General features: G+C 43.9%; 1 protein-coding gene across 2 annotated transcripts in view; it reads right to left on the reverse strand.

Moving 5' to 3' along the window:
• The window catches only part of LOC112239327 (transcription cofactor vestigial-like protein 4), a 77,066-nt gene that overhangs the window by 34,400 nt on the left and 15,337 nt on the right, over positions 1–27,329 (reverse strand). The window contains exon 1 of one of the 2 annotated variants that reach the window (XM_042329666.1): positions 6,469–7,062. The exons of the other annotated variant lie outside the window; for it this stretch is intronic. Coding sequence (XP_042185600.1) covers positions 6,469–6,550 — 82 coding nt within the window. The 5' untranslated portion in view covers positions 6,551–7,062. Of the gene's footprint in view, positions 1–6,468; positions 7,063–27,329 lie in introns of those variants that run through there. 2 annotated transcript variants of the gene reach the window in all.

The raw sequence follows: 27,329 nt of genomic DNA on the forward strand, positions 1-27,329 counted from the left end.
CATCCAAATCATGAGAAAACAAATAGATAATTACTTGACACATTGGAAAGAATTAACAAAAAACAGAGCAAACTAGAATGCTATTTGGCCCTACACAGAGAGTACACAGCGGCAGAATACCTGACCACTGTGACTGACCCAAAATTAAGGAAAGTTTTGACTATGTACAGACTCAGTGAGCATAGCCTTGCTATTGAGAAAGGCCGCCGTAGGCAGACATGGCTCTCAAGAGAAGACAGGCTATGTGCTCACTGCCCACAAAATGAGGTGGAAACTGAGCTGCACTTCCTAACCTCCTGCCCAATGTATGACCATATTAGAGAGACATATTTCCCTCAGATTACACAGATCCACAAAGAATTTGAAAACAAAACCAATTTTGAAAAACTCCCATATCTACTGGGTGAAATTCCACAGTGTGCCATCACAGCAGCAAGATTTGTGATCTGTTGCCACGAGAAAAGGGCAACCAGTGAAGAAAAAACACCATTGTAAATACAACCCATATTTATGCTTATTTATTTTATCGTGTCCTTTAACCATTTGTACATTGTTAAAACTCTGTATATATATATAATATGACATTTGTATTGTCTTTATTGTTTTGAAACTTCTGTATGTGTAATGTTTACTGTTAATTTTTATTGTTTATTTCACTTTATATATTATCTACCTCACTTGCTTTGGCAATGTTAACACATGTTTCCCATGCCAATAAAGCCCTTGAATTGAATTGAGAGAGGGATAAGAGAGACTGGGAGACCAGAGAGCGAAGACCAGAGAGAGAGAGAAGAGACCAGAGAGAGAGCGAGAGAGAGAGAGAGACAGACAGAGAGCAAGAGAGAGAAGAGACCAGAGAGAGAGAGGGAGAGAAGAGACCAGAGAGAGACCAATTAGACCCAATCAAATATTGAGAAAACAAAAAGATAATTACTTGACATATTGGAAAGAATTAACAAAAAAACAGAGCAAACTAGAATGCTATTTGGCCCTACACAGAGAGTACACAGTGGCAGAATACCTGACCACTGTGACTGACCCAAACTTAAGGAAAGCTTTGACTATGTACAGACTCAGTGAGCATAGCCTTGCTATTGAGAATGGCCGCCGTAGGCAGACATGGCTCTCAAGAGAAGACAGGCTATGTGCTCACTGCCCACAAAATGAGGTGGAAACTGAGCTGCACTTCCTAACCTCCTACCCAATGTATGACCATATTAGAGAGACATATTTCCCTCAAATTACACAGATCCACAAAGAATTCGAAAACAAATCCAATTTTGAAAAACTCCCATATCTACTGGGTGAAATACCACAGTGTGTCATCACAGCAGCAAGATTTGTGACCTGTTGCCACAAGAAAAGGTCAACCAGTGAAAAATAAACACCATTGTAAATACAACCCATATTTATGTTTATTTATTTTCCGTTTTGTACTTTAACTATTTGCACATCGTTACAACACGGTAAATAGATATACATATATATATATATATATACACATAATGTGACATTTAAAATGTCTTCTTTTGGAACTTCTGTGAGTGTAATGTTAATTTATTTTATATGTACTTCACTTGCTTTGGCAATGTTAACACGTTTCCCATGCCAATAAAGCCCCTTGAATTGAATTGAGAGACACCAGAGAGACCACAGAGAGAGAGACCAGGGAGAGACCAGAGAGATAGAGACCAGAGACAGACACACCAGAGAGAGAGAGAGAGACCAGAGAGAGAGAGACCAGAGAGCGAGAGACCAGAGAGCGAGAGAGAGCGAGACCAGAGAGAGAGAGAGACACCAGAGCGACCAGAGAGAGAGACCAGAGACCAGAGAGAGACCAGAGAGAGAGCGAGAGACCAGAGAGAGACCAGAGAGAGAGAGACCAAAGAGAGGGAGAGAGAGACCAAAGAGAGATAAACAGACCAGAGAGAGAGAGACCAGAGAGAGAGAGAGATCAGAGAGAGAGAGACACCAAAGTGACCAGAGAGAGAGACCAGAGAGACCAGAGAGAGCAGAGAGAGACCAGAGAGAGAGAGACCAGAGACCAGAGAGAGGGAGACCAGAGAGAGAGACCAGAGAGACCAGAGAGAGAGAGAGACCAGAGAGAGAGAGAGACCAGAGAGAGAGAGAGACCACCAGAGACCACCAGAGAGAGAACAGAGAGAGAGAGAGAGACCAGAGAGACCAGAGAGAGAGAGACACACCAGAGACCAGAGAGAGAGAACAGAGAGGAGAGAGTGAGAGAGCGAGATCAGAGACAGAGGGAGAAGAGACCAGAGAGAGCGAGATCATGTTGAGCCCAGTAAAGAAAGCATGGAAGAAATATCAGTCTGAATGGTCACCACAGGCAGACCACTCACCACAGGTACACCATTCACCACAGGTAGACCAGACAGACCATTCACCACAGGTAGACCAGACAGACCATTCACCACAGGTACACCATTCACCACAGGTAGACCAGGCAGACCACTCACCACAGGTACACCATTCACCACAGGTAGACCAGACAGACCATTCACCACAGGTAGACCAGACAGACCATTCACCACAGGTAGACCATTCACCACAGGCACACCATTCACCACAGGCACACCATTCACCACAGGTAGACCAGGTACATCATTCACCACAGGCAGACCAGGTACACCATTCACCACAGGCAGACCAGGTACACCATTCACCACAGGCAGACCAGGTACACCATTCACCACAGGCAGACCAGGTACACCATTCACCACAGGCAGACCAGGTACACCATTCACCACAGGCAGACCAGGTACACCATTCACCACAGGCAGACAAGGTAGACCACTCACCACAGGTAGACCAATTCACCAAGTCGGAAGTTTACATACACTTAGGTTGGAGTCTTTAAAACTCACTCATTTTTCCAACAATTGTTTACAGACAGATTATTTCACTCATAATTCACTGTATCACAATTCCAGTGGGTCAGAGGTTTACATTCACTAAATTGACTGTGCCTTTAAAAAAAGGAAAATTCCAGAAAATGATGTCATGGCTTTAGAAGCTTCTGATAGGCTAATTGACATAATTTGAGTCAATTGGAGGTGTACCTGTGGATGTATTTCAAGGCCTACCTTCAAACTCGGTGCCTCTTTGCTTGACATCATGGGAAAATCAAAAGAAATCAGTCAAGACCTCAGAAAAAAATGGCAGACCTCCACAAGTCTGGTTCATCCTTGGGAGCAATTTCCAAATGCCTGAAGGTACCATGTTCATCTGTACAAACAATAGTACGCAAGTATAAACACCATGGGACCACGCAGGCGTCATACCGCTCTGGAAGGAGAAACGTTCTGTCTCCTAGAGATGAACGTACTTTGGTGCGAAAAGTGCAAATCAATCCCAGAACAACAGCAAGGGACCTTGTGAAGATGCTGGAGGAAACAGGTACAAAAGTATCTATATCCACAGTAAAACAAGTCCTATATTGTTATAACCTGAAAGGCTGCTCAGTAAGGGAGAAGCCACAGCTTCAAAACCGCCATAAAAAGCCAGACTACGGTTTGCAACTGCACATGGGGACAAAGATTGTACTTTTTGGAGAAATGTCCTCTGCTCTGATGAAACAAAAATAGAACTGTTTGGCCATAATGACCATCATTATGTTTGGAGGAAAAAGGGGGAGGATTGCAAGCCGAAGAACACCATCCCAATCGTGATGCACGGGGGTGGCAGCATCATGTTGTGGGGGTGCTTTGCTGTAGGAGGGACTGGTGCACTTCACAAAATCGAAGCCATCATGAGGCAGGAAAATTATGTGAATATATTGAAGCAACATCTCAAGACATCAGTCTTGAGTCCAAGTGAAAGCTTGGTCGCAAATGGGTCTCCCAAATGGACAATGACCCCAAGCATGCTTCCAAAGTTGTAGCAAAATGGCTTAAGCACAACAAAGTCAAGGTATTGGAGTGGCCATCACAAAGCCCTGACCTCAATCCTACAGAACATTTGTGGGCAGAACTGAAAAAGTGTGTGTCAGTAAGGAGGTCTACAAACATGACTCAGTTACACCAGCTCTGTCAGGAGGAATGGGCCAAAATTCAAAATTCAGATTTTTTACCAGGATTAAATACCAGGAATTGTGAAAAACTAAGTTTAAAACTAAGTTTAAATGTATTAGACCATCCCACCACAGGTACACCATCCCACCACAGGTAAACCATGTAAACCATCCCACCACAGGTAAACCATCCCACCACAGGTAGACCATAAACATCCCACCACAGGTAGACCATCCCACCACAGGTAGACCATCCCACCACTACACCATCCCACCACGGTACACCATCCCACCACAGGACCATCCCACCACAGGTAGACCATCCCACCACAGGTAGACCATCCCACCACAGGTAGACCATCCCACCACAGGTAGACCATCCCACCACAGGTAGACCATCCCACCACAGGTAAACCATCCCATCACAGGTAAACCATCCCACCACAGGTAAACCATCCCACCACAGGTTTTACTGGAATATACCTTTTCGTAGCAGGTTAGGAGAACTTAGGCAGCAAGACATTTAAACTTGAAAACAGATGCTACAATGTATAGGCCTGGGATGGGCAACCGGCTGCCAATGGGGAACTCAGTCAGGGTCTGAACTTACTTTTGAGAGTTAGAATAGTAGAACACATGTTCATTTTGTGTAATTTTGAAATTTGGTTGTGAGTCGTTACCATATTAAAAACTGCAAACATCTCTCCTCCCCCATGAGACAAAATTAAATGAGTTGTAAAATTGCAATATCTTCTCTCCGCCCCAATGGCAAAAATGTGTTGAATTGAAGCACACTTGCTTTAAAAACTACAACATTTTATCTATGCCCCATTGCTAAACTGTGTACAATTGCAGGAAATGTACTCTAAAACGCACATTTCTCTCCACTGTAAGGGGGGGTGCTTAAATGTTTCTCTCAAGCTGGGGGGGGCAACTAAATATCACTTAGGGCCCCCAAAAGGATAGGTCCGGCTCTGACTGCATGTATGGGTATAGATGTGGGTATAGATGCGGGTGTAGATGCGGGCGTAGATGTGGGTGTGGATGTGGGTGTGGATGTGGATATAGATGTGGATGTGGGTATAGATGTGGATATAGATGTGGGTATAGATGTGGATGTGGGTATAGATGTGGATATGGATGTGGATATGGATGTGGATATGGATGTGGGATATGGATGTGGATATGGATGTGGATATGGATGTGGTGGATATGGATGTGGGTATGGATGTGGGTATAGATGTGGGTATAGATGTGGGTATAGATGGGTGTAGATGCGGGCGTAGATGTGGGTGTGGATGTGGGTGTGGATGTGGATATAGATGTGGGTATAGATGTGGATGTGGGTATAGATGTGGATATATAGATGTGGGTAGATAGATGTGGATGTGGGTATAGATGTGGATATGGATGTGGGTATAGATGTGGGATATGGATGTGGATATGGATGTGGATATGGATGTGGATATGGATGGATGGGTAGATAGATGTGGATATGGATGTGGGTAGATAGATGCGGGTGTAGATGTGTGGGGTATAGATGTGGATATGGATGTGGGTATAGATGTGGATGTGGGTGTAGATGTGGATATGGATGTGGGTATAGATGTGGGATGTGGGTGTATAGATGGTGGATGTGGGTAGATGTGGGGATGTGGGTATGGATGTGGGTATGGATGTGGGGGATATGGATGATGATATGGATGTGGGTATAGATGTGGGTATGGATGTGGGTGTAGATGTGGGTATGGATGTGGGTATGGATGTGGATATAGATGTGGGTATGGATGTGGGTGGATGGATGTGGATGTGGGTATAGATGTGGGTATGGATGTGGGTGTAGATGTGGGTATTGATGTGGGTGTGGATATGGATATAGATGCAGATATGGATATAGATGTGGATATGGATATAGATGTGGATATGGATATAGATGTGGATATGGATATAGATGTGGATATGGATATAGATGTGGATATGGATGTGGGTATAGATGTGTAGATGTGGGTATAGATGATGGGTATAGAGATGGTGGGGTATAGGCAGACCGGGTGTAGATGTGGGTATAGATGTGGATATGGATGTGGGTATAGATGTGGATGTGGGTATAGATGTGGATATGGATGTGGGTATAGATGTGGGTGTGGGTGTAGATGTGGGTATAGATGTGGGTGTAGATGTGGGTATGGATGTAGGTGTGGGTGTAGATGTGGATGTGGATATAGATGTGGATATGGATATAGATGTGGATATGGATATAGATGTAGATATGGATGTGGGTGTAGATGTGGGTATAGATGTGGGTATAGATGTGGGGAGGTAGACCCTTTTTTTGCCCCCCCCCTCATCAAGAAGTATTAAATCCCTGTTATAGGTGACAAAGTAAGCAGCAATGTTACATATGTTGACAATGGATCGCGTAAATAAACATAGTTTACCTTCGTAGCAAAGTATTCCGATGTTGTTGTTCATTTTGTCCAGGTACTGATAGCTCAACAGATCCATTTTCCTAACAAGCATTTAAAAGACCAGCTTTTTTTGCTTCCAACCGAGTCGCAAAGAAAAAGGATTGCGACCAGAGCTCGACTTGACGTGGAGGAGTCGACCACACGGAGCTGCTAAACTGCTCAGACTTCAACTCAACTTTTCTACGCGCAAATAAACTCCTCGAATCAAAGAAAAACGTTGAAAAAAAAATACTTCCCGATAAAAATCCTAGGGAGTTTTTTAAATACTTGTAAAGATATAAAAAGTATTTGTTGGGACAAGAAAAGAGTGTAGCTAGCGCCAGTTGCTCCTAACCTTACAGCCAGCTGTAAAGTCGCACTGACACGCAGCAGGCTTGGCTCCGTCCGACTCCAATCTACACCCGTTTCCTCCGAGGAGAGGGCGAACACTGGGCATGCTCGGTAAATCCCGGGAGAGACTCAAATGTCAGGGATTTTTTTCACAGAAGATCAGCCTTCCAAATGCAGAGCCAAGGCAGGGCCGGGGAGGGGAGAGGAGGAGAGAGGGGAGAGGAGGAGAGAGGGGAGAGGAAAAGAGGGCAGAGAGGGTGGGAGAGAGACTAAAAACAAGGAGGGGCTACTACATCATTTGGGAGACAGGAAATAGTGCTGTCTTGACGAAAATAACATGCAACGAGAACTGTATTCAGAATACATTTAACCTAGTTCCTTCTTACAAACATACGGATATTAACTGTGACTTACAGAACGGTGGTTTTCATGAAGACAGTTTGGCTACTATAATTCTGTATGGTACAACTGTCCTTCAAAATCCACTACTCAAATCTCCAAATACAACAGTATTTCTTGTTTTGATAGGAGAGAGAGAAAAACAAAACAATGCCCTGGCATTACCCAAATATCTTACTATGTACAGTGATGCTGTGCTGCCCTCTAGTGGAACAGAATCACTACTTCCTAGATTATGCACCAAATTGCACACAAGGACCAAATAGGCCATGTCAAGAGGGGATGTTAATCATTTCATAATAATCACAATTCAGAGTATGCTTATTATTTCAATACAGATGCATAGCTAATCTTATTTTTTGTTGTTGTGTGCAAACACTTTTTCATATCTATATTGTAAATAAACTTGATTGTATAAGTTCTGTATATTTTGGTTTGGTCCGTCGTGGGGTCTCTGTGTTTCCGTACCCTCCTATTGTTCTCTCTTGCCTGACCTTCAGCTAGAAATGTATGTTGTCCTTGGCTCTGCTATTTTTCATTGATCATCCTTGAGATGTTTCTACAACTTGATTGGAATCCACCTGTGGTAAATTCAATTGATTGGACATGATTTGGAAAGGCACACACCTGTCTATACAAGGTCCCAAAATAAAAACCAAGCCATGAGGTCGAAGGAATTGTAGAATCCATAGAGCTCGGAGACAGGATTGTGTCGAGGCACAGATCTGGGGAAGGGTACCAAAAAATGTCTGCAACATTGAATGTCCCCAAGAACACAATGGCCTCCGTTAGCAATTTATGTTATTCTTTAATACACACAGACCCCAAAGCAAATCATGTTTATTCAGAGAGGACAACTCATACAGAGAGGTAGATGGTCTCGCCTGTCCTCAGTGATTCTCTCCAGTGGTTCTCTCCCCAGAACAAAGGGACAGCGTGTCGTTTTATAACCCAGCCCTTAGCCTGTGGTTGACCAATTAGAATTCCTTGCAAAAAAACAAGCCAATGGCCAATTAATAAGTATCCAATTTCAGAAGACATATTCCTCTCATGTCTCTGAACCATTGACCTTATTACAGAAAAAACACTTTCGTTATTACTTTATGGACTTCTGGTCCTTTTGACCTCTCGTCTCTGAGTTGTGTATTTATCTTCAACATATTCAACACACCTCCATTGTTCTTAATTTTACGAACCACCGGACAAACTGAGCAATCAGGGGAGGATGGCCTTGGTCAGGGAGGTGACCAAGAACCCGATGGTCACTCTGACAGAGCTCTAGAGTTCCTCTGTGGAGATGGGAGAACCTTCCAGAAGGACAACCACCTCTGCAGCACTCCACCAATCAGGCCTTTATGGTAGAGTGACCCGCTTGGTATTTGCCAAAAGACACCTAAAGGACTCTCAGACCATGAGAAACAAGATTCTCTGCTCTGATGAAACAAAGATTGAACTCTTTGGCCTGAATGCCAAGCGTCACATCTGGAGGAAACCTGGCACCATCCCTACGGTGAAGCATGGTGGTCGCATTATCATGCTGTGGGGATGTGTTTGTGGTGGTGGCAGCATCATGGAATGTATCTCAGCAGCAGGAACTGGGAGAGGACGGAGGGGAAGATGAACAGAGCAAAGTACAGAGAGATCCTTGATGAAAACCTGGTCCAGAGTGATCAGGACCTCAGATGGTGAACCTTCGCCCCAGTCTAACAGGATACCGACCCTAAGCACACAGCCAAGACAGCGTAGGAGTGGCACCAGGACAACTCTCTGAATGTCCTTGAGTGGCCCAGCCAGAGACCAGGCTTCAAACCCGATCGAACATCTCTGGAGAGACCTGAAAATAGCTGTGGAGCGACACTCCCCATCCAACCTGACAGAGCTTGAGAGGATCTGCAGAGAAGAATGAGAGAATCTCCCCAAATGCAGGCGTGCCAAGCTTGTAGCGTCATACATAAGAAAACTCGAAAACCCTGTTTACACTACGACAGACAGTCCTGTCCACCCTGTTTACACTACGACAGACAGTCCTGTCCACCCTGTTTACACTACGACAGACAGTCCTGTCCACCCTGTTTACACTACGACAGACAGTCCTGTCCACCCTGTTTACACTACGACAGACAGTCCTGTCCACCCTGTTTACACTACGACAGACAGTCCTGTCCACCCTGTTTACACTACGACAGACAGTCCTGTCCACCCTGTTTACACTACGACAGACAGTCCTGTCCACCCTGTTTACACTACGACAGACAGTCCTGTCCACCCTGTTTACACTACGACAGACAGTCCTGTCCACCCTGTTTACACTACGACAGACAGTACAGTCCTGTCCACCCTGTTTAGGAAAGGGGGACACCTGGTCACACTGGTCAGTTTAACAACAATGCATTTAACTGAAAAGTGTGTACAGTAAAATAATCACACTACTGTCTAGTACGGTCACAATCACTGTGTCGTTTTAAATAACTATCAACAATCCAATCTTCCCATCTGCATAAAAAGTGTTGATGTTCAAGTAGACTACTAACCTTGTTTCTCTGTCTCTCTGCCCTTAAATACATGTTAGTTAAGAACAAATTTTGTTTTACAATGACTGCCTACCTGGAAACAGTGGGTTAACTGCCTTGTTCAGGGGGCAGAACGACACATTTTTTTTACCTTGTCAGCTCGGGGGATTCAACTTCTTGGTGATGGCCTCAACGCTCAAACCACTCTAACCACATACAGCTGAAGTTGGAAGTTTACATACACTTATGTTGAAGTCATTAAAACACGTTTTCAACCATTCCACAAATGTCTTGGTAACAAACTATCGTTTTGGCAAGTCGGTTAGGACATCTACTTTGTGTACGACACAAGTTTTTCATTTTTCCAACAATTGTTTACAGACAGATTATTCCACTGTATCACAATTCCAGTGGGTCAGAGGTTTACATACACTAAGTTGACTGTGCCTTTAAACAGCTTGGAAAATTCCAGAAAATTATGTCATGACTTTAGAAGCTTCTGATAGGCTAATTGACATAATTTGAGTCAATTGGAGGTGTACCTGTGGATGTATTTCAAGGCCTACCTTAAAACTCAGTGCCTCTTTGCTTGACAATAATAAGCAAGTATAAACACCATGGAACCACGCATCCGTCATACCGCTCAGGAAGGAGACTGGGTCTTCCAAATGGACAATGACCCCAAGCATACTTACAAAGTTGTGGCAAAATGGCTTAAGGACAACAATGTCAAGGTATTAGAACTGAAGTGTGTGTGAGCAAGGAGGCCTACAAACCTGACTCAGTTACACCAGCTCTGTCAGGAGGAATGGGCCAAAATTCACCCAACTTATTGTGGCAAGCTTGTGGAAGGCTCCCCGAAACATTTGACCCAAGTTAACCAATTTAAAGGCAATGCTACCAAATACTAATTGAGTGTATGTAAACTTCTGACCCACTGGGAATGTGATGAAAGAAATAAAAGCTGAAAGAAAATCACTCTCTACTATAATTCTAACATTTCACATTCTTAAAATGAGGTGTTCCTAACTGACCTAAGACAGGGAATTTTTACTAGGATTAAATGTCAGGAATTGTGGAAAAACAGAGATTAAATGTACTTGTCTAAAGTGTTGTTCAACTGTGTTGTCTGTTCACACTGCTATGCTTTATATTGACCAGGTCGCAGTAATGAGAACTTGTTCTCAACTAGCCTACCTGGTTAAATAAAGGTGAAATAAAAAATATAAAAAATTGACAGAAATACTAGGCTGAAATTTATTTTGAACTAACTCACTGAGACTGGTCCAGTTCTATTATGATGGGCAGTGCCAGTCCAATTACAGGCCTACAGACAGCGTGTTGTCGTCTCCTAACCCACCAGAGAAGACAATAGTCCAAGCAGCCAACAGTCTGAATGGGATCAGTGTTCTACAGCTGTCCTGATGGAGAGTTCTACATTCTGAATGGGATCAGTGTTCTACAGCTGTCCTGATGGAGAGTTCTACATTCTGAATGGGATCAGTGTTCTACAGCTGTCCTGAATGGAGTTCTACAGCTGTTCTACATTCTGAATGGGATCAGTGTTCTACAGCTGTCCTGATGGAGAGTTCTAGCTGTCCATTCTGAATGGGATCAGTGTTCTACAGCTGTCCTGATGGAGAGTTCTACATTCTGAATGGGATCAGTGTTCTACAGCTGTCCTGATGGAGAGTTCTACATTCTGAATGGGATCAGTGTTCTACAGCTGTCCTGATGGAGAGTTCTACATTCTGAATGGGATCAGTGTTCTACAGCTGTCCTGATGGAGAGTTCTACATTCTGAATGGGATCAGTGTTCTACAGCTGTCCTGATGGAGAGTTCTACATTCTGAATGGGATCAGTGTTCTACAGCTCAGTTCTACATTCTGTTCTACAGCTGTCCTGATGGAGAGTTCTACATTCTGAATGGGATCAGTGTTCTACAGCTGTCCTGATGGAGAGTTCTACATTCTGAATGGGATCAGTGTTCTACAGCTGTCCTGATGGAGAGTTCTACATTCTGAATGGGATCAGTGTTCTACAGCTGTCCTGATGGAGAGTTCTACATTCTGAATGGGATCAGTGTTCTACAGCTGTCCTGATGGAGAGTTCTACATTCTGAATTCTGAATGGGGATCTGAATGGGAGTGTTCTACAGCTGTCCTGATGGATGGGAGTTCTACATTCTGAATGGGATCAGTGTTCTACAGCTGTCCTGATGGAGAGTTCTACATTCTGAATGGGATCAGTGTTCTACAGCTGTCCTGATGGAGAGTTCTCCATTCTGAATGGGATCAGTGTTCTACAGCTGTCCTGATGGAGAGTTCTACATTCTGAATGGGATCAGTGTTCTACAGCTGTCCTGATGGAGAGTTCTACATTCTGAATGGGATCAGTGTTCTACAGCTGTCCTGATGGAGAGTTCTACATTCTGAATGGGATCAGTGTTCTACAGCTGTCCTGATGGAAAGTTCTCATTCATTCTGAATTCTGAATGGGATCAGTGTTCTACAGCTGTCCATTCTGAATGAGCTGTCCTGATGGAGAGGAATGGGAGTGTTCTACACATTCTGAATGGGATCAGTGTTCTACAGCTGTCCTGATGGAGAGTTCTACATTCTGAATGGGATCAGTGTTCTACAGCTGTCCTGATGGAGAGTTCTACATTCTGAATGGGATCAGTGTTCTACAGCTGTCCTGATGGAGAGTTCTACATTCTGAATGGGATCAGTGTTCTACAGCTGTCCTGATGGAGAGTTCTACATTCTGAATGGGAATGGGATCAGTGTTCTACAGCTGTCCAGTTCTACATTCTGAATTCAGTGTTACAGCTGTCCTGATGGAGAGTTCTACATTCTTCACAGAATGGGATCAGTGAAACATGAGACAATGGACTCAGCTCAGATAACCAATGAGAACAGTTTTCTTTAGTTTGGATTTAAGGGAGGTGGGATGGAGGGGTACATTCTGAATGGGAAGGGGTGATGGAGAGGAATGGGGTGAGCTGTCCTGATGGAAAGAGTGTCTGGAGACATTCTGAATGGGATCAGTGTTCTACAGCTGTCCTGATGGAGAGTTCTACATTCTGAATGGGATCAGTGTTCTACAGCTGTCCTGATGGAGAGTTCTACATTCTGAATGGGAGTGTTCTACAGCTGTGATGGAGAGTTCTACAGGAATGGGATCAGTGTTCTACAGCTGGATGAGTTCTACATTCTGAATGGGATCAGTGTTCTACAGGTTCTACAGCTGTCTACAGCTGATGGGAGTTCAGTGTTAGTTTGAGTTCTACATTTAAGGGAGGTGGGAGATCTGAGAAACAACTGGGGAGCAGAAACAATACACAGCAACTCATAGAAAGGACAGCACTTTGTTTAGAACAAAAATGACAACACATTGTTTTTTAAAGCACTGGCATTTCGGTCACAGCGTATTCTAAACAGCATCGTTTGGATTGTGTGGGAGACTCAAGTATGGTTCAACAAAATACAAGTGGTGTTTTGTAATTCAGTCAGACATAGCTCCCGACCAGACAGACACACGACAACACACATCAAATCACATTTTATTTGTCACATGTGCCGTAAACAACAGGTGTAGACTAACAATGAAATGATTACTTAAGGGTCCTTTCCCAACAATGCAGAGTTGAGATAAAACATTTAATAACAAAAATGAAATAGTGACAAGGACTAAATACAAAATGAATAACGCGTAAAAGAAACATGGCTATATATAGGGAGTATCAGGTAATAACATGGCTATATACAGGGAGTATCAGGTAATAACATGGCTATATACAGGAAGTACCAGGTAATAACATGGTTATATACAGGGAGTACCAGGTAATAACATGGCTATATACAGGGAGTACCAGGTAATAACATGGCTATATACAGGAAGTACCAGGTAATATATACAGGAGTACCAGGTAATAACATGGCTATATACAGGGAGTACCAGGTAATAACATGGTTATATACAGGGAGTACCAGGTAATAACATGGCTATATACAGGGAGTACCAGGTAATAACATGGCTATAATAACAGGAAGTACCAGGTAATAACATGGCTATATACAGGAAGTACCAGGTAATAACATGGCTATATACAGGAGTACCAGGTAATAACATGGCTATATACAGGAAGTACCAGGTAATAACATGGCTATATACAGGAGTACCAGGTAATAACATGGCTATATACAGGCTAGTACCAGGTAATAACATGGCTATATACAGGAAGTACCAGGTAATAACATGGCTATATACAGGGAGTACCAGGTAATAACATGGCTATATACAGGAAGTACCAGGTAATAACATGGCTATATACAGGGAGTACCAGGTAATAACATGGCTATATACAGGGAGTACCAGGTAATAACATGGCTATATACAGGAAGTACCACAGAAGTGGTACAGAAGTGTGATTGACTTGGAGTTACATTGTGTTGTTTAAGTGTTCCCTTTATTTTTTTGAGCAGTGTATTTATAAATAAAGGGTTAGGGTTATAGATACATATATAAATACCTGGTTAAATAAAGGGTTAGGGTTATATATATAAATACCTGGTTAAATAAAGGGTTAGGGTTATATATATATAAATACCTGGTTAAATAAAGGGTTAGGGTTATATATATACATACCTGGTTAAATAAAGGGTTATGGTTATATATATACATATGTATATATATATACCTGGTTAAATAAAGATGAAATATTTTGTTTTATAATAATAGCAGGCATTTAGCTCGTCTGGTAGACATACTGGGCAGCTCGCAGCTGGGTTTCCCTAGGTATCCATGATAGTTGCACCTCAGAGGTGCGTGCTTAGTCCCCTCCTGTACCCATGACTGCGTGGCCATGCACGACTCCAACACCATCATTAAGTTAGCCGACGACACGACGGTGGTTGGTTTGGTTTTCAACCTTCCCAAGTTCTCTCATGTCACCCTGTTCCACACTCCACTGGCTTCCAGTCGAAGCTTGCAAGAGGAACTGTCCCTCCCTGCCCCAAACTCTACACCCCAAACCGAGCACTCCCGTTCTGCCACCTTAGGTCTCTTGGCCCTCCCACCCCTACAGTGGGGCAGCTCCTGCTCAGCCCAGTCCAAGCTCTTTCTCTGTCCTTGCACCACAATGGTGGAACCAGCTTCCCCCTGAAGCTAGGACAGCAGAGTCCCTGCACTACTTCCAAAACATCTGAAAGCCTACCTCAATAAACTGTACCTTAAATAATCCCCCTCACCTCGATCCACTTGACCCACGGTGATATGTGGTTGTACCACCTAGCCATCTTAAGATGAATGCAGTAACTAAGTCACTCTGTATAAGAGCATTTGCTAAATGACTAACATGTAAAAATGTAAATGTATAGGGAGTAGGTCAGAAACCTGGCAATGTGGTGGACCAAGGAGCTGATAGTGGACTACAGGAAACGGAGGACCGAGCAAGACCCCATTCACATCGACAAGGCTGTAGTGGAGCTGGCCGAGTGCTTCAAGTTCCTTGGTGTCCACTATCATGGTCCAAACACGAGGGCATGGCAACTGCTCAGCATGCGACCGCAAGGCTCTACAGAGGGTAGTGTGTACTGCCCAGTACATCACAGGGGTCAAGGTTCCTGCCATCCAGGACCTCTATACCAGGCGGTGTCAGAGGAAGGCTCTAAAAATGTTCAAAGACTCCAGCCACCGAAGTCAGACTGTTCTCTCTGCTACCACACGGGAAAGAGGTACTGGAGCGCCAAGTCTAAACCGCTTCTACCCCCAAGCCATAAGACTGCTGAACAGTTGGCAATATCATTGACCCCATATATATGCCGTGTCTTTGGCTATGCAAGATTAAGTGATATGACATGCTATTCTATGAAATAATTGCTACGTAATTAATATTAACTGATTGAGCTAATCATGTAAATGTAATTAACTACAGAGTCGGGCACCACAAAATAATATTTATAGAGCTGCTATCTTCCGAATAAACTCTTAAAGACCTAGTAATATTTTAAATCAATAGCAGTCAATATCAATCGTCACCTTAATTCAGTCTCATCTGAAAGTTGTAAATTCTTAGTTATCTGCAAGAACCCTGGCTAACAATTTGAATCAGCAATGCAAAATTGGGTTTAATGGATTATTTACTAAAATACCTAACTAATCACACAGAATTACATATACAAAGAATGAATTATGCCTAGATAATTCTTTACGTCATAGGAAAGCGTCCCTAGCGGGCGGAACAGATATGACAGCTGGTTACACAAAAGAAAAGGGTCTGGGTTGAGTGAAGGAGCGGGAAGACTGAGGAACAAAGGGAAGAAGCTGTGCTATCGTAAATACAGTATCTTATGCATTCTAAATTACCACCCATTTGGAAAAGGAAAATGGGTGTGTTTCATAGTTTACAACCTCTGTCTCTTCACGTGGGCGGGCCACTGAGTGAGCAGCCCTAACTTATGAAAACCCACATCTCACATTTTAGAAGTTAAAATCACATTTTATCCCCTCACCAATAATTTCATATTCAAACATTTAAAATTGAACAACAATTACATGTGAATCCGATAACTCTGATGTGTAGACTTTCCACTTTCGAGTTTATGGTTTATGTCATCTCATCATTGATGAGAATGTCTCAGATGACAACCGAACTGACATCATATTCATTAAGTACCACCGCATATGTTCAATTAGTCGGATTACCAGAATATAGTTCATTTCCCCCCACCTTCTGATATTCCAGAATCTCTATGTTAACCAAGGGGTTTTGCAAATGTAACCTCAGTAGGGTAGAGAGAGGAAAAAGGGGGAGGGGTAAGAGGTATTTATGACTGTCATAAACCTACCCCCCAGGCCAACGTCATGACAAAAATATATATTTTACTGCCGCCCTTGCACAGGCGTCATGTAAACTCCCTGGTCTCTTTTAATGTTGAATAAAAATGTGAAAGTGTATTTCAGATTATAGACCGACTCCAAATTCTAAAGCACACTACAAGGAGTATAATGACGCCAAGAAGTCTGTATTTTTTTATTTTTTTAAACTGCCTTAAATGATGCTTGCATCGTGATAAAAAAAAAAATTGTTTAATACAAATGTAAAGCATGTCTAACATCCTTCCTGAAGTTTCTATGTGAGAATTGCCAGAACATTCCGAGATACCAAAAATATTTTTGGGGTCATGCTGCCGTTGAAATCGCCCAAACTGAGCGGTATCAGACAGACAGACAGACAAGCAGACCTGGGTTCCAGTGCACATACTGGTACTTAAAGTTCACATGTATATGAATCCCTGTCTGCAGGTAGATGGTGGAACGTGCCATCACATCAGAGTTGTGATATACTGCAATGGCAGAGGGATACCAAGCCAGAGCCAGAGCAGGACTACGGTCAATAGGTAAAAGTTGAGGTACAATAGATTGTATATATTGAACAAAAATATAAAATGCAAAAATGTCAAAGATATTACTGAGATACAATTCATAAAAGGAAATCAGTCAATTGAAATAAATTAATTTGGCCCTAATCTATATATTTCACATGACTGGGCAGGGGTGCAGCCATGCGTGGGCCTGGCTCCGACTGGGAAGCCAGGCCAAGACAGAAACAGCAAAGGAGAAATGAAACATGGGACTGTTGCATTTGTATTGTTGCTCAGTATAGAAATCCAATGAACAGAGCTGAAGTGATTCCTTATTCTACATACCAGAGAGGCATGTTTTGTGTTTATAATATATTTCTAACTGAAGGTTGACTGGTTAGGACACTTCCACACAGGAAAGAGGTTGCTGTGTGTTGTGTTACACCAGGGAAACAATTAACAGAAAACCTCCCCTTAGTCTTAGACAGGAAAGAATAACATCGGACTTCCTTGGGAACAGATATGTTCTTTCCCTGACAACACTACAGCCCTCCATCTTATACAGCCAGAAATGACAACACTGTTTAGGCTATAGTCACAGAGCAGCTAGAATAACTAGAGCAGTGTTGGGTGGGCCAAAACCACACACACAAAAAGGATAAAAGCCTGGCAACAACACTGTCTGACAACACTACAACACTGAAGGCCTGACTACAGCTGTCCTACTACAACACTGTCTGACAACACTGAAGGCCTGACAACAGCTGTCCTACTACAACACTGTCTGACAGCACTGAAGGCCTGACAACAGCTGTCCTACTACAACACTGTCTGACAGCACTGAAGGCCTGACAACAGCTGTCCTACTACAACACTGTCTGACAGCACTGAAGGCCTGACAACAGCTGTCCTACTACAACACTGTCTGACTGCACTACAACACTGAAGGCCTGACAACAGCTGTCCTACTACAACACTGTCTGACAGCACTACAACAGCTGTCCTACTACAACACTGTCTGACTGCACTACAACACTGAAGGCCTGACAACAGCTGTCCTACTACAACACTGTCTGACAGCACTACAACAGCTGTCCTACTACAACACTGTCTGACAACACTACAACACTGAAGGCCTGACAACAGCTGTCCTACTACAACACTGTCTGACAACACTACAACACTGAAGGCCTGACAACAGCTGTCCTACTACAACACTGTCTGACAACACTGAAGGCCTGACTACAGCTGTCCTACTACAACACTGTCTGACAACACTACAACACTGAAGGCCTGACAACAGCTGTCCTACTACAACACTGTCTGACAACACTGAAGGCCTGACTACAGCTGTCCTACTACAACACTGTCTGACAACTGTCTGACAACACTGAAGGCCTGACTACAGCTGTCCTACTACAACACTGTCTGACAACACTACAACACTGAAGGCCTGACAACAGCTGTCCTACTACAACACTGTCTGACAACACTGAAGGCCTGACTACAGCTGTCCTACTACAACACTGTCTGACAACACTGAAGGCCTGACTACAGCTGTCCTACTACAACACTGTCTGACAACACTACAACACTGAAGGCCTGACAACAGCCGTCCTACTACAAAACAGTTTGGTCTTCAAATTACATATGGTTTCAACCACTTTACATACTATACCGGTCAAAAGTTTGGACACCTACTCATTCAAGAGTTTCTCTTTATTTGTACTATTTTCTACATTGTAGAATAATCGTTAAGATATCGAAACTATGAAATAACATATGGAATCATGTAGTAACCAAAAAAAAAGTGTTCAACAAAATCTAAATATATTTTATATTTGAGATTCTTCAAAATAGCCACCCTTTGCATTGATAGTGGGTTCGATTCCCGGGACCACCCATAAGTAAAATATTTAGGCACTAAGTGGCTTTGGATTTTTAAAAGGTGTCTGCTAAATGGCACGTATTTTGTAGCGTTAAGGTACGCCTGGATACATACAGGTCTGAGAACACTTGTCTGCAGCGCAGGTGGAAGACTTCAATTGGGATGAGACATGACATGTATAGTTGAGCAAGAGTAGTGGCAACCAGGGAAAATGTTGGGGAAAAGCATGTGACATGAATTGGTTTCTGTGAGAAATGTGTGTTACCCTGGGTGGCGATTTACCCCAAGTAACCCTAAAAAGATAAGCCTACTTATTTCTTAGTTATTTCCCCATGTGCTTTTGTTCTACCCTGTTGTTTTTAGTCCTACATTGATTACTGCATTGTTGGGTTTTGAGCAAGAAAGGCATTTCACTGTACTGGTCCACATAACATTAAAACTTAAACTAAAATTTTAAAACACTCCAAGTTTTGGGACACAAAAATCATCAATATGATCCAAACTAGTTCAAAAATTACATTTGGGATCTAGCTAATGATTAGCTCAATAGGGTAAATGCAGATAGATCTGGGGTTGCCTATTTATCCAGTTGCTGTTATTATTTGGGCTACAGGTGATCATGCATATTGCTACTAGCATACCTGATAATATGGGCCATGCATAGGATATATGTATGATCCCATATGTTATTGGGCTAATTTATGGAGATGGAAATTATATTTTAGATGTTGACAGCAATTTTATTTTCATTCATTTAAGAGTAGAATGTACTTTTTTCAATTTTATTGCCAGAACTAAGCTTCTCAGTCCTTCTACATAAAAATGATCCGGGGCGGAGACCCCCAACCCCCCTGCCCAAACCCTTTCACCCAGAGGAAAACCTGCTCTAGATGGTCCAGAACAGAAACACACAAAGGATAAAAGTCTGGCTACAGCAGGGTCTGAGAACACCGTCCTACTTTAGCCCTCATCAGTACAGTCTCAATGACGCAGTTGATCAGAGAAACGTCGGGGGATTCCAGCTCACATACAACAACCTCACTATAAACACTGATCATACAAAACAAACACAGGAGCTCGTATTGTGCCCATGGGTTTACTTATAGGGAATAGTGGACAGTATCCTAACAAACACAGGAGCTCGTATGGTGCCCATGGGTTTACTTATAGGGAATAGTGGACAGTATCCTAAGAAACACAGGAGCTTGTATGGTGCCCATGGGTTTACTTATAGGGAATAGTGACAGTATCCTAACAAACACAGGAGCTTGTATTGTGCCCATGGGTTTACTTATAGGGAATAGTGACAGTATCCTAACAAACACAGGAGCTCGTATTGTGCCCATGGGTTTACTTATAGGGAATAGTGACAGTATCCTAACAAACACAGGAGCTTGTATTGTGCCCATGGGTTTACTTATAGGGAATAGTGACAGTATCCTGACTGATCCAGTTAGTGCAGTGTAGCATAACAGTGTAGCAGTGTAGAATTACAGGGTAGCAATGTAGCAGTGTAGCAATGTAGAATAACAGTGTAGCAGTGTAGCAATGTAGCAGTGTAGCAATGTAGAATAACAGTATAGCAGTATAGCATAGTGTAGCAGTATAGCATAGTGTAGCAGTGTAGCAGTATAGCAGTATAGCATAGTGTAGCAGTATAGCAGAGTGTAGCAGTATAATAGTGTAGCAGTATAGCATAGTGTAGCAGTATAGCATAGTGTAGCAGTATAGCAGTATAGCATAGTGTAGCAGTATAGTGTAGCAGTATAGCAGTATAGCATAGTGTAGCAGTATAGCATAGTGTAGCAATATAGCAGTATAGCATAGTGTAGCAGTATAGCAGTATAGCAGTGTAGCAGTATAGCATAGTGTAGCAGTATAGCATAGTGTAGCAGTATAGCAGTATAGCATAGTGTAGCAGTATAGCATAGTGTAGCAGTATAGCAGTATAGCATAGTGTAGCAGTATAGCATAGTGTAGCAGTATAGCAGTATAGCATAGTGTAGCAGTATAGCATAGTGTAGCAGTATAGCATAGTGTAGCAGTATAGCAGTATAGCATAGTGTAGCAGTATAGCATAGTGTAGCAGTATAGCATACTGTAGCATAGTGTAGCAGTATAGTGTAGTAGTATAGCAGTATACCATAGTGTAGCAGTATAGTGTAGTGTAGCAGTATAGCAGTATACCATAGTGTAGCAGTATAGTGTAGTGTAGCAGTATAGTGTAGTGTAGCAGTATAGCATAGTATAGCAGTATAACAGTATAGCTGCTCTGACAGCTCACAGATTACGGCCCTCACCACCATCAATACAGGAGACATGAGAAGACCAGAGTGATGCCCTCACCACCACCAATACAAGGGCCATGAGAAGACCAGAGTGGTGCCCTCACCACCACCAATACAAGGGCCATGAGAAGACCAGAGTGGTGCCCTCACCACCACCAATACAGGGAAAATGAGAAGACCAGTGGTGCCCTCACCACCACCAATACAAGGGCCATGAGAAGACCAAAGTGGTGCCCTCACCACCACCAATACAGGGAAAATGAGAAGACCAGTGGTGCCCTCACCACCACCAATACAAGGGCCATGAGAAGACCAGAGTGGTGCCCTCACCACCACCAATACAAGGGCCATGAGAAGACCAGTGGTGCCCTCACCACCACCAATACAGGGAAAAATGAGAAGACCAGTGGTGCCCTCACCACCACTAATACAGGGAACATGAGAAGACCAGTGGTGCCCTCACCACCAACAATACAGGGAACATGAGAAGACAAGTGGTGCCCTCACCACCACTAACACAGGGAACATGAGAAGACCAGTGGTGCCCTCACCACCACCAATACAGGGAACATGAGAAGACCAGAGTGATGCCCTCACCACCATCAATACAGGGGACATGAGAAGACCAGAGTGGTGCTCTCACCACCACTAATACAGGGGCCATGAGAAGACCAGAGTGGGGCCCTCACCACCACCAATACAGGGGCCATGAGAAGACCTCACCACCAACAATACAGAAGACCAGAGTGGTGCCCTCACCACCAACAATACAGGGGACATGAGAAGACCTCACCGCCACTAATACAGGGGACATGAGAAGACCTCACCGCCACTAATACAGGGGACACGAGAAGACCTCACCGCCACTAATACAAGAGACATGAGAAGACCAGAGTGGTGCCCTCACCACCAACAATACAGGGGACATGAGAAGACCTCACCGCCACTAATACAGGGGACATGAGAAGACCTCACCGCCACTAATACAGGGGACATGAGAAGACCTCACCACCACTAATACAAGAGACATGAGAAGACCAGAGTGGTGCCCTCACCACCAACAATACAGGGGACATGAGAAGACCTCACCGCCGCTAATACAGGAGACATGACAAGACCTCACCGCCGCTAATACAGGGGACATGAGAAGACCTCGCCGCCGCTAATACAGGGGACATGAGAAGACCTCGCCGCCGCTAATCCAGGGGACAAGAGAAGACCTCGCCGCCGCTAATCCAGGGGACAAGAGAAGACCTCGCCGCCGCTAATCCAGGGGACAAGAGAAGACCTCGCCGCCACGAATACAGGGGACATGAGAAGACCTCACCGCCGCTAATACAGGGGACATGAGAAGACCTCGCCGCCGCTAATACAGGGGACATGAGAAGACCTCGACGCCGCTAATACAGGGGACAAGAGAAGACCTCGCCGCCGCTAATCCAGGGGACAAGAGAAGACCTCGCCGCCGCTAATACAGGGGACATGAGAAGACCAGTGGTGCCCTCACCACCGCTAATACAGGGGACATGAGAAGACGGCTCACAGAGGCTACGTCCCAAATGGAACCCTATACAGAGCCCTACTTTTGACCCGGACCCCTGGGGAATAAGCTGCCATGACCCAGAGAGACACATGGTATTGTAGAGAGCAGGGGGACACGAGGGACGGACCCAGAGAGACACGTGGTATTGTAGAGAGCAGGGGGACACGAGGGACGGACCCAGAGAGACACGTGGTATTGTAGAGAGCGGGGGACACGAGGGACGGACCCAGAGAGACACGTGGTATTGTAGAGAGCAGGGGGACACGAGGGACGGACCCAGAGAGACACGTGGTATTGTAGAGGGCAGGGGACGGACCCAGAGAGACACATGGTATTGTAGAGAGCAGGGGGACATGAGGGACCCAGAGAGACACATGGTATTGTAGAGAGCAGGGAGACATGAGGGACCCAGAGAGACACATGGTATTGTAGAGAGCAGGGGGACATGAGGGACCCAGAGAGACACATGGTATTGTAGAGAGCAGGGAGACATGAGGGACCCAGAGAGACACATGGTATTGTAGAGAGCAGGGAGACATGAGGGACCCAGAGAGACACATGGTATTGTAGAGAGCAGGGAGACATCAGGGACCCAGAGAGACACATGGTATTGTAGAGAGCAGGGAGACATGAGGGACCCAGAGAGACACATGGTATTGTAGAGAGCAGGGAGACATGAGGGACCCAGAGAGACACATGGTATTGTAGAGAGCAGGGGGACATGAGGGACCCAGAGAGACACATGGTATTGTAGAGAGCAGGGAGACATGAGGGACCCAGAGAGACACATGGTATTGTAGAGGGCAGGGGGACGGACCCAGAGAGACACATGGTATTGTAGAGAGCAGGGGGACATGAGGGACCCAGAGAGACACATGGTATTGTAGAGAGCAGGGGGACATGAGGGACCCAGAGAGACACATGGTAGCAGCAGTACCACTCTCTCCAACCAAGGTGTACGAACCCGAGGAGACAACTGAAACAAGTAGAGGAGACAACTGAAACAAGTAGAGGAGACAACTGAAACAAGTAGAGGAGACAACTGAAACAAGTAGAGGAGACAACTGAAACAAGTAGAGGAGACAACTGAAACAAGTAGAGGAGACAACTGAAACAAGTAGAGGAGACAACTGAAACAAGTAGAGAAGACAACTGAAACAAGTAGAGGAGACAACTGAAACAAGTAGAGGAGACAACTGAAACAAGTAGAGGAGACAACTGAAACAAGTAGAGGAGACAACTGAAACAAGTAGAGGAGACAACTGAAACAAGTAGAGGAGACAACTGAAACAAGTAGAGGAGACAACTGAAACAAGTAGAGGAGACAACTGAAACAAGTAGAGGAGACAACTGAAACAAGTAGAGGAGACATTCAGCAACTGGGATATTTATTGTTTGCCATTTAAAACCAACACCTTAAGGCCTTTTTGCCTTTATTTTTGAAGGCCAGAATAGTGGCTCACCGATACACAAAGAATAACATGGTAAGGCAGAGAGAACAGCATGGTAAGGCAGAGAGAACAGCATGGTAAGGCAGAGAGAACAGCATGGTAAGGCAGAGAGAACAGCATGGTAAGGCAGAGAGAACAGCATGGTAAGGCAGAGAGAACAGCATGGTAAGGCAGAGAGAACAGCATGGTAAGGCAGAGAGAACAGCATGGTAAGGCAGAGAGAACAGCATGGTAAGGCAGAGAGAACAGCATGGTAAGGCAGAGAGAACAGCTTGGTAAGGCAGAGAGAACAGCTTGGTAAGGCAGAGAGAACAGCATGGTAAGGCAGAGAACAGCATGGTAAGGCAGAGAGAACAGCATGGTAAGGCAGAGAGAATAGCATGGTAAGGCAGAGAGAATAGCATGGTAAGGCAGAGAGAATAGCATGGTAAGGCAGAGAGAATAGCATGGTAAGGCAGAGAGAACAGCATGGTAAGGCAGAGAGAATAGCATGGTAAGGCAGAGAGAATAGCATGGTAAGGCAGAGAGAATAGCATGGTAAGGCAGAGAGAACAGCATGGTAAGGCAGAGAGAATAGCATGGTAAAGCAGAGAGAACAGCATGGTAAGGCAGAGAGAATAGCATGGTAAGGCAGAGAGAATAGCATGGTAAGGCAGAGAGAACAGCATGGTAAGGCAGAGAGAATAGCATGGTAAGGCAGAGAGAATAGCATGGTAAAGCAGAGAGAACAGCATGGTAAAGCAGAGAGAATAGCATGGTAAAGCAGAGAGAATAGCATGGTAAGGCAGAGAGAATAGCATGGTAAGGCAGAGAGAACAGCATGGTAAAGCAGAGAGAATAGCATGGTAAGGCAGAGAGAATAGCATGGTAAAGCAGAGAGAATAGCATGGTAAGGCAGAGAGAATAGCATGGTAAAGCAGAGAGAACAGCATGGTAAAGCAGAGAGAACAGCATGGTAAAGCAGAGAGAATAGCATGGTAAAGCAGAGAGAATAGCATGGTAAGGCAGAGAGAATAGCATGGTAAAGCAGAGAGAACAGCATGGTAAAGCAGAGAGAACAGCATGGTAAGGCAGAGAGAATAGCATGGTAAGGCAGAGAGAATAGCATGGTAAGGCAGAGAGAATAGCATGGTAAGGCAGAGAGAATAGCATGGTAAAGCAGAGAGAACAGCATGGTAAAGCAGAGAGAACAGCATGGTAAAGCAGAAGGATAGCATGGTAAGGCAGAGAGAATAGCATGGTAAAGCAGAGAGAATAGCATGGTAAGGCAGAGAGAATAGCATGGTAAGGCAGAGAGAATAGCATGGTAAGGCAGAGAGAATAGCATGGTAAGGCAGAGAGAACAGCATGGTAAAGCAGAGAGAATAGCATGGTAAGGCAGAGAGAACAGCATGGTAAAGCAGAGAGAACAGCATGGTAAGGCAGAGAGAATAGCATGGTAAGGCAGAGAGAATAGCATGGTAAAGCAGAGAGAACAGCATGGTAAGGCAGAGAGAATAGCATGGTAAAGCAGAGAGAACATCATGGTAAGGCAGAGAGAATAGCATGGTAAGGCAGAGAGAATAGCATGGTAAGGCAGAGAGAATAGCATGGTAAGGCAGAGAGAATAGCATGGTAAGGCAGAGAGAATAGCATGGTAAGGCAGAGAGAACAGCATGGTAAGGCAGAGAGAATAGCATGGTAAAGCAGAGAGAATAGCATGGTAAAGCAGAGAGAATAGCATGGTAAGGCAGAGAGAATAGCATGGTAAGGCAGAGAGAATAGCATGGTAAGGCAGAGAGAATAGCATGGTAAAGCAGAGAGAATAGCATGGTAAAGCAGAGAGAATAGCATGGTAAAGCAGAGAGAATAGCATGGTAAAGCAGAGAGAATAGCATGGTAAGGCAGAGAGAATAGCATGGTAAAGCAGAGAATAGCATGGTAAGGCAGAGAATAGCATGGTAAAGCAGAGAGAATAGCATGGTAAGGCAGAGAGAATAGCATGGTAAGGCAGAGAGAACAGCATGGTAAAGCAGAGAGAACAGCATGGTAAGGCAGAGAGAATAGCATGGTAAGGCAGAGAGAATAGCATGGTAAGGCAGAGAGAATAGCATGGTAAAGCAGAGAGAACAGCATGGTAAGGCAGAGAGAATAGCATGGTAAAGCAGAGAGAACAGCATGGTAAAGCAGACACTCAACACAGGATGGGAAACGAGCTACATGATGCCAGGCCTGATCTGACAGATTAAAACACTTACCACTGAAGACAATGGTACCTATTCACAAAGAGTCTGGGTAGTGGTGCTGATCTAGGATCAGGTCCCACCCCCAGTCTAATTCATTACAATCTATAGCACCAGTAGCAGTAGTGCTGACCTAGGATCAGGTCCCACCCTGTCTTATTCATTATGAACTAAAAGGCAAAACTGGTCTGAGATCAGCACTCCTACTCCAATAGTATTTGTGAATAGCCTTCCATAGACTCCAATCTCTCCACACAGAACAACTAGCAAGAGAACACTGCACACTGCCTACAAAATGAGGTGGAAACTGAGCTGCACTTCCTAATCTCCTGCCCAAATGTATGGCCCTATTAGACAGACATATTTCCTTCAGATTACACAAGATATCTAAAATGGTGAATTATTTGTGTAATAATTATAGTTTGATAAACTCCCATAGCTATTGGGTGAAATAGCACAGTGTGACGTCACAGCAGCAAGATGTGTGACTTGTTGCCACAAGAAAAAGTCAACCAGTGAAGAACAAACACCACCCAGATTTATCTTTATTTATTTTCCCTTTTGAACTTTAACTATTTGCACATCGTTACAATAATGTACATATACGACATTTGAAATGTCTTTATTCTTTTGGAACTTTTGTGAGTTTAATGTTTACTGTTAAGACAATATTTACTGTATTATCTAGTTCACTTGCTTTGGCAATGTTAAAAACATGTTTCCCTTAAAATGTCAATGAAAACACAGACCAACTCCCCTACAGAGGTTAATAAAATTACATCGAAAAGAAACAACTCTTCTCTCAGCAGCTAAATTATGACACTTTTGAAAA

The sequence above is a fragment of the Oncorhynchus tshawytscha genome, linkage group LG02, assembly GCF_018296145.1.
Source record: "Oncorhynchus tshawytscha isolate Ot180627B linkage group LG02, Otsh_v2.0, whole genome shotgun sequence".
Taxonomy (NCBI): Eukaryota; Metazoa; Chordata; class Actinopteri; order Salmoniformes; family Salmonidae; genus Oncorhynchus; species Oncorhynchus tshawytscha.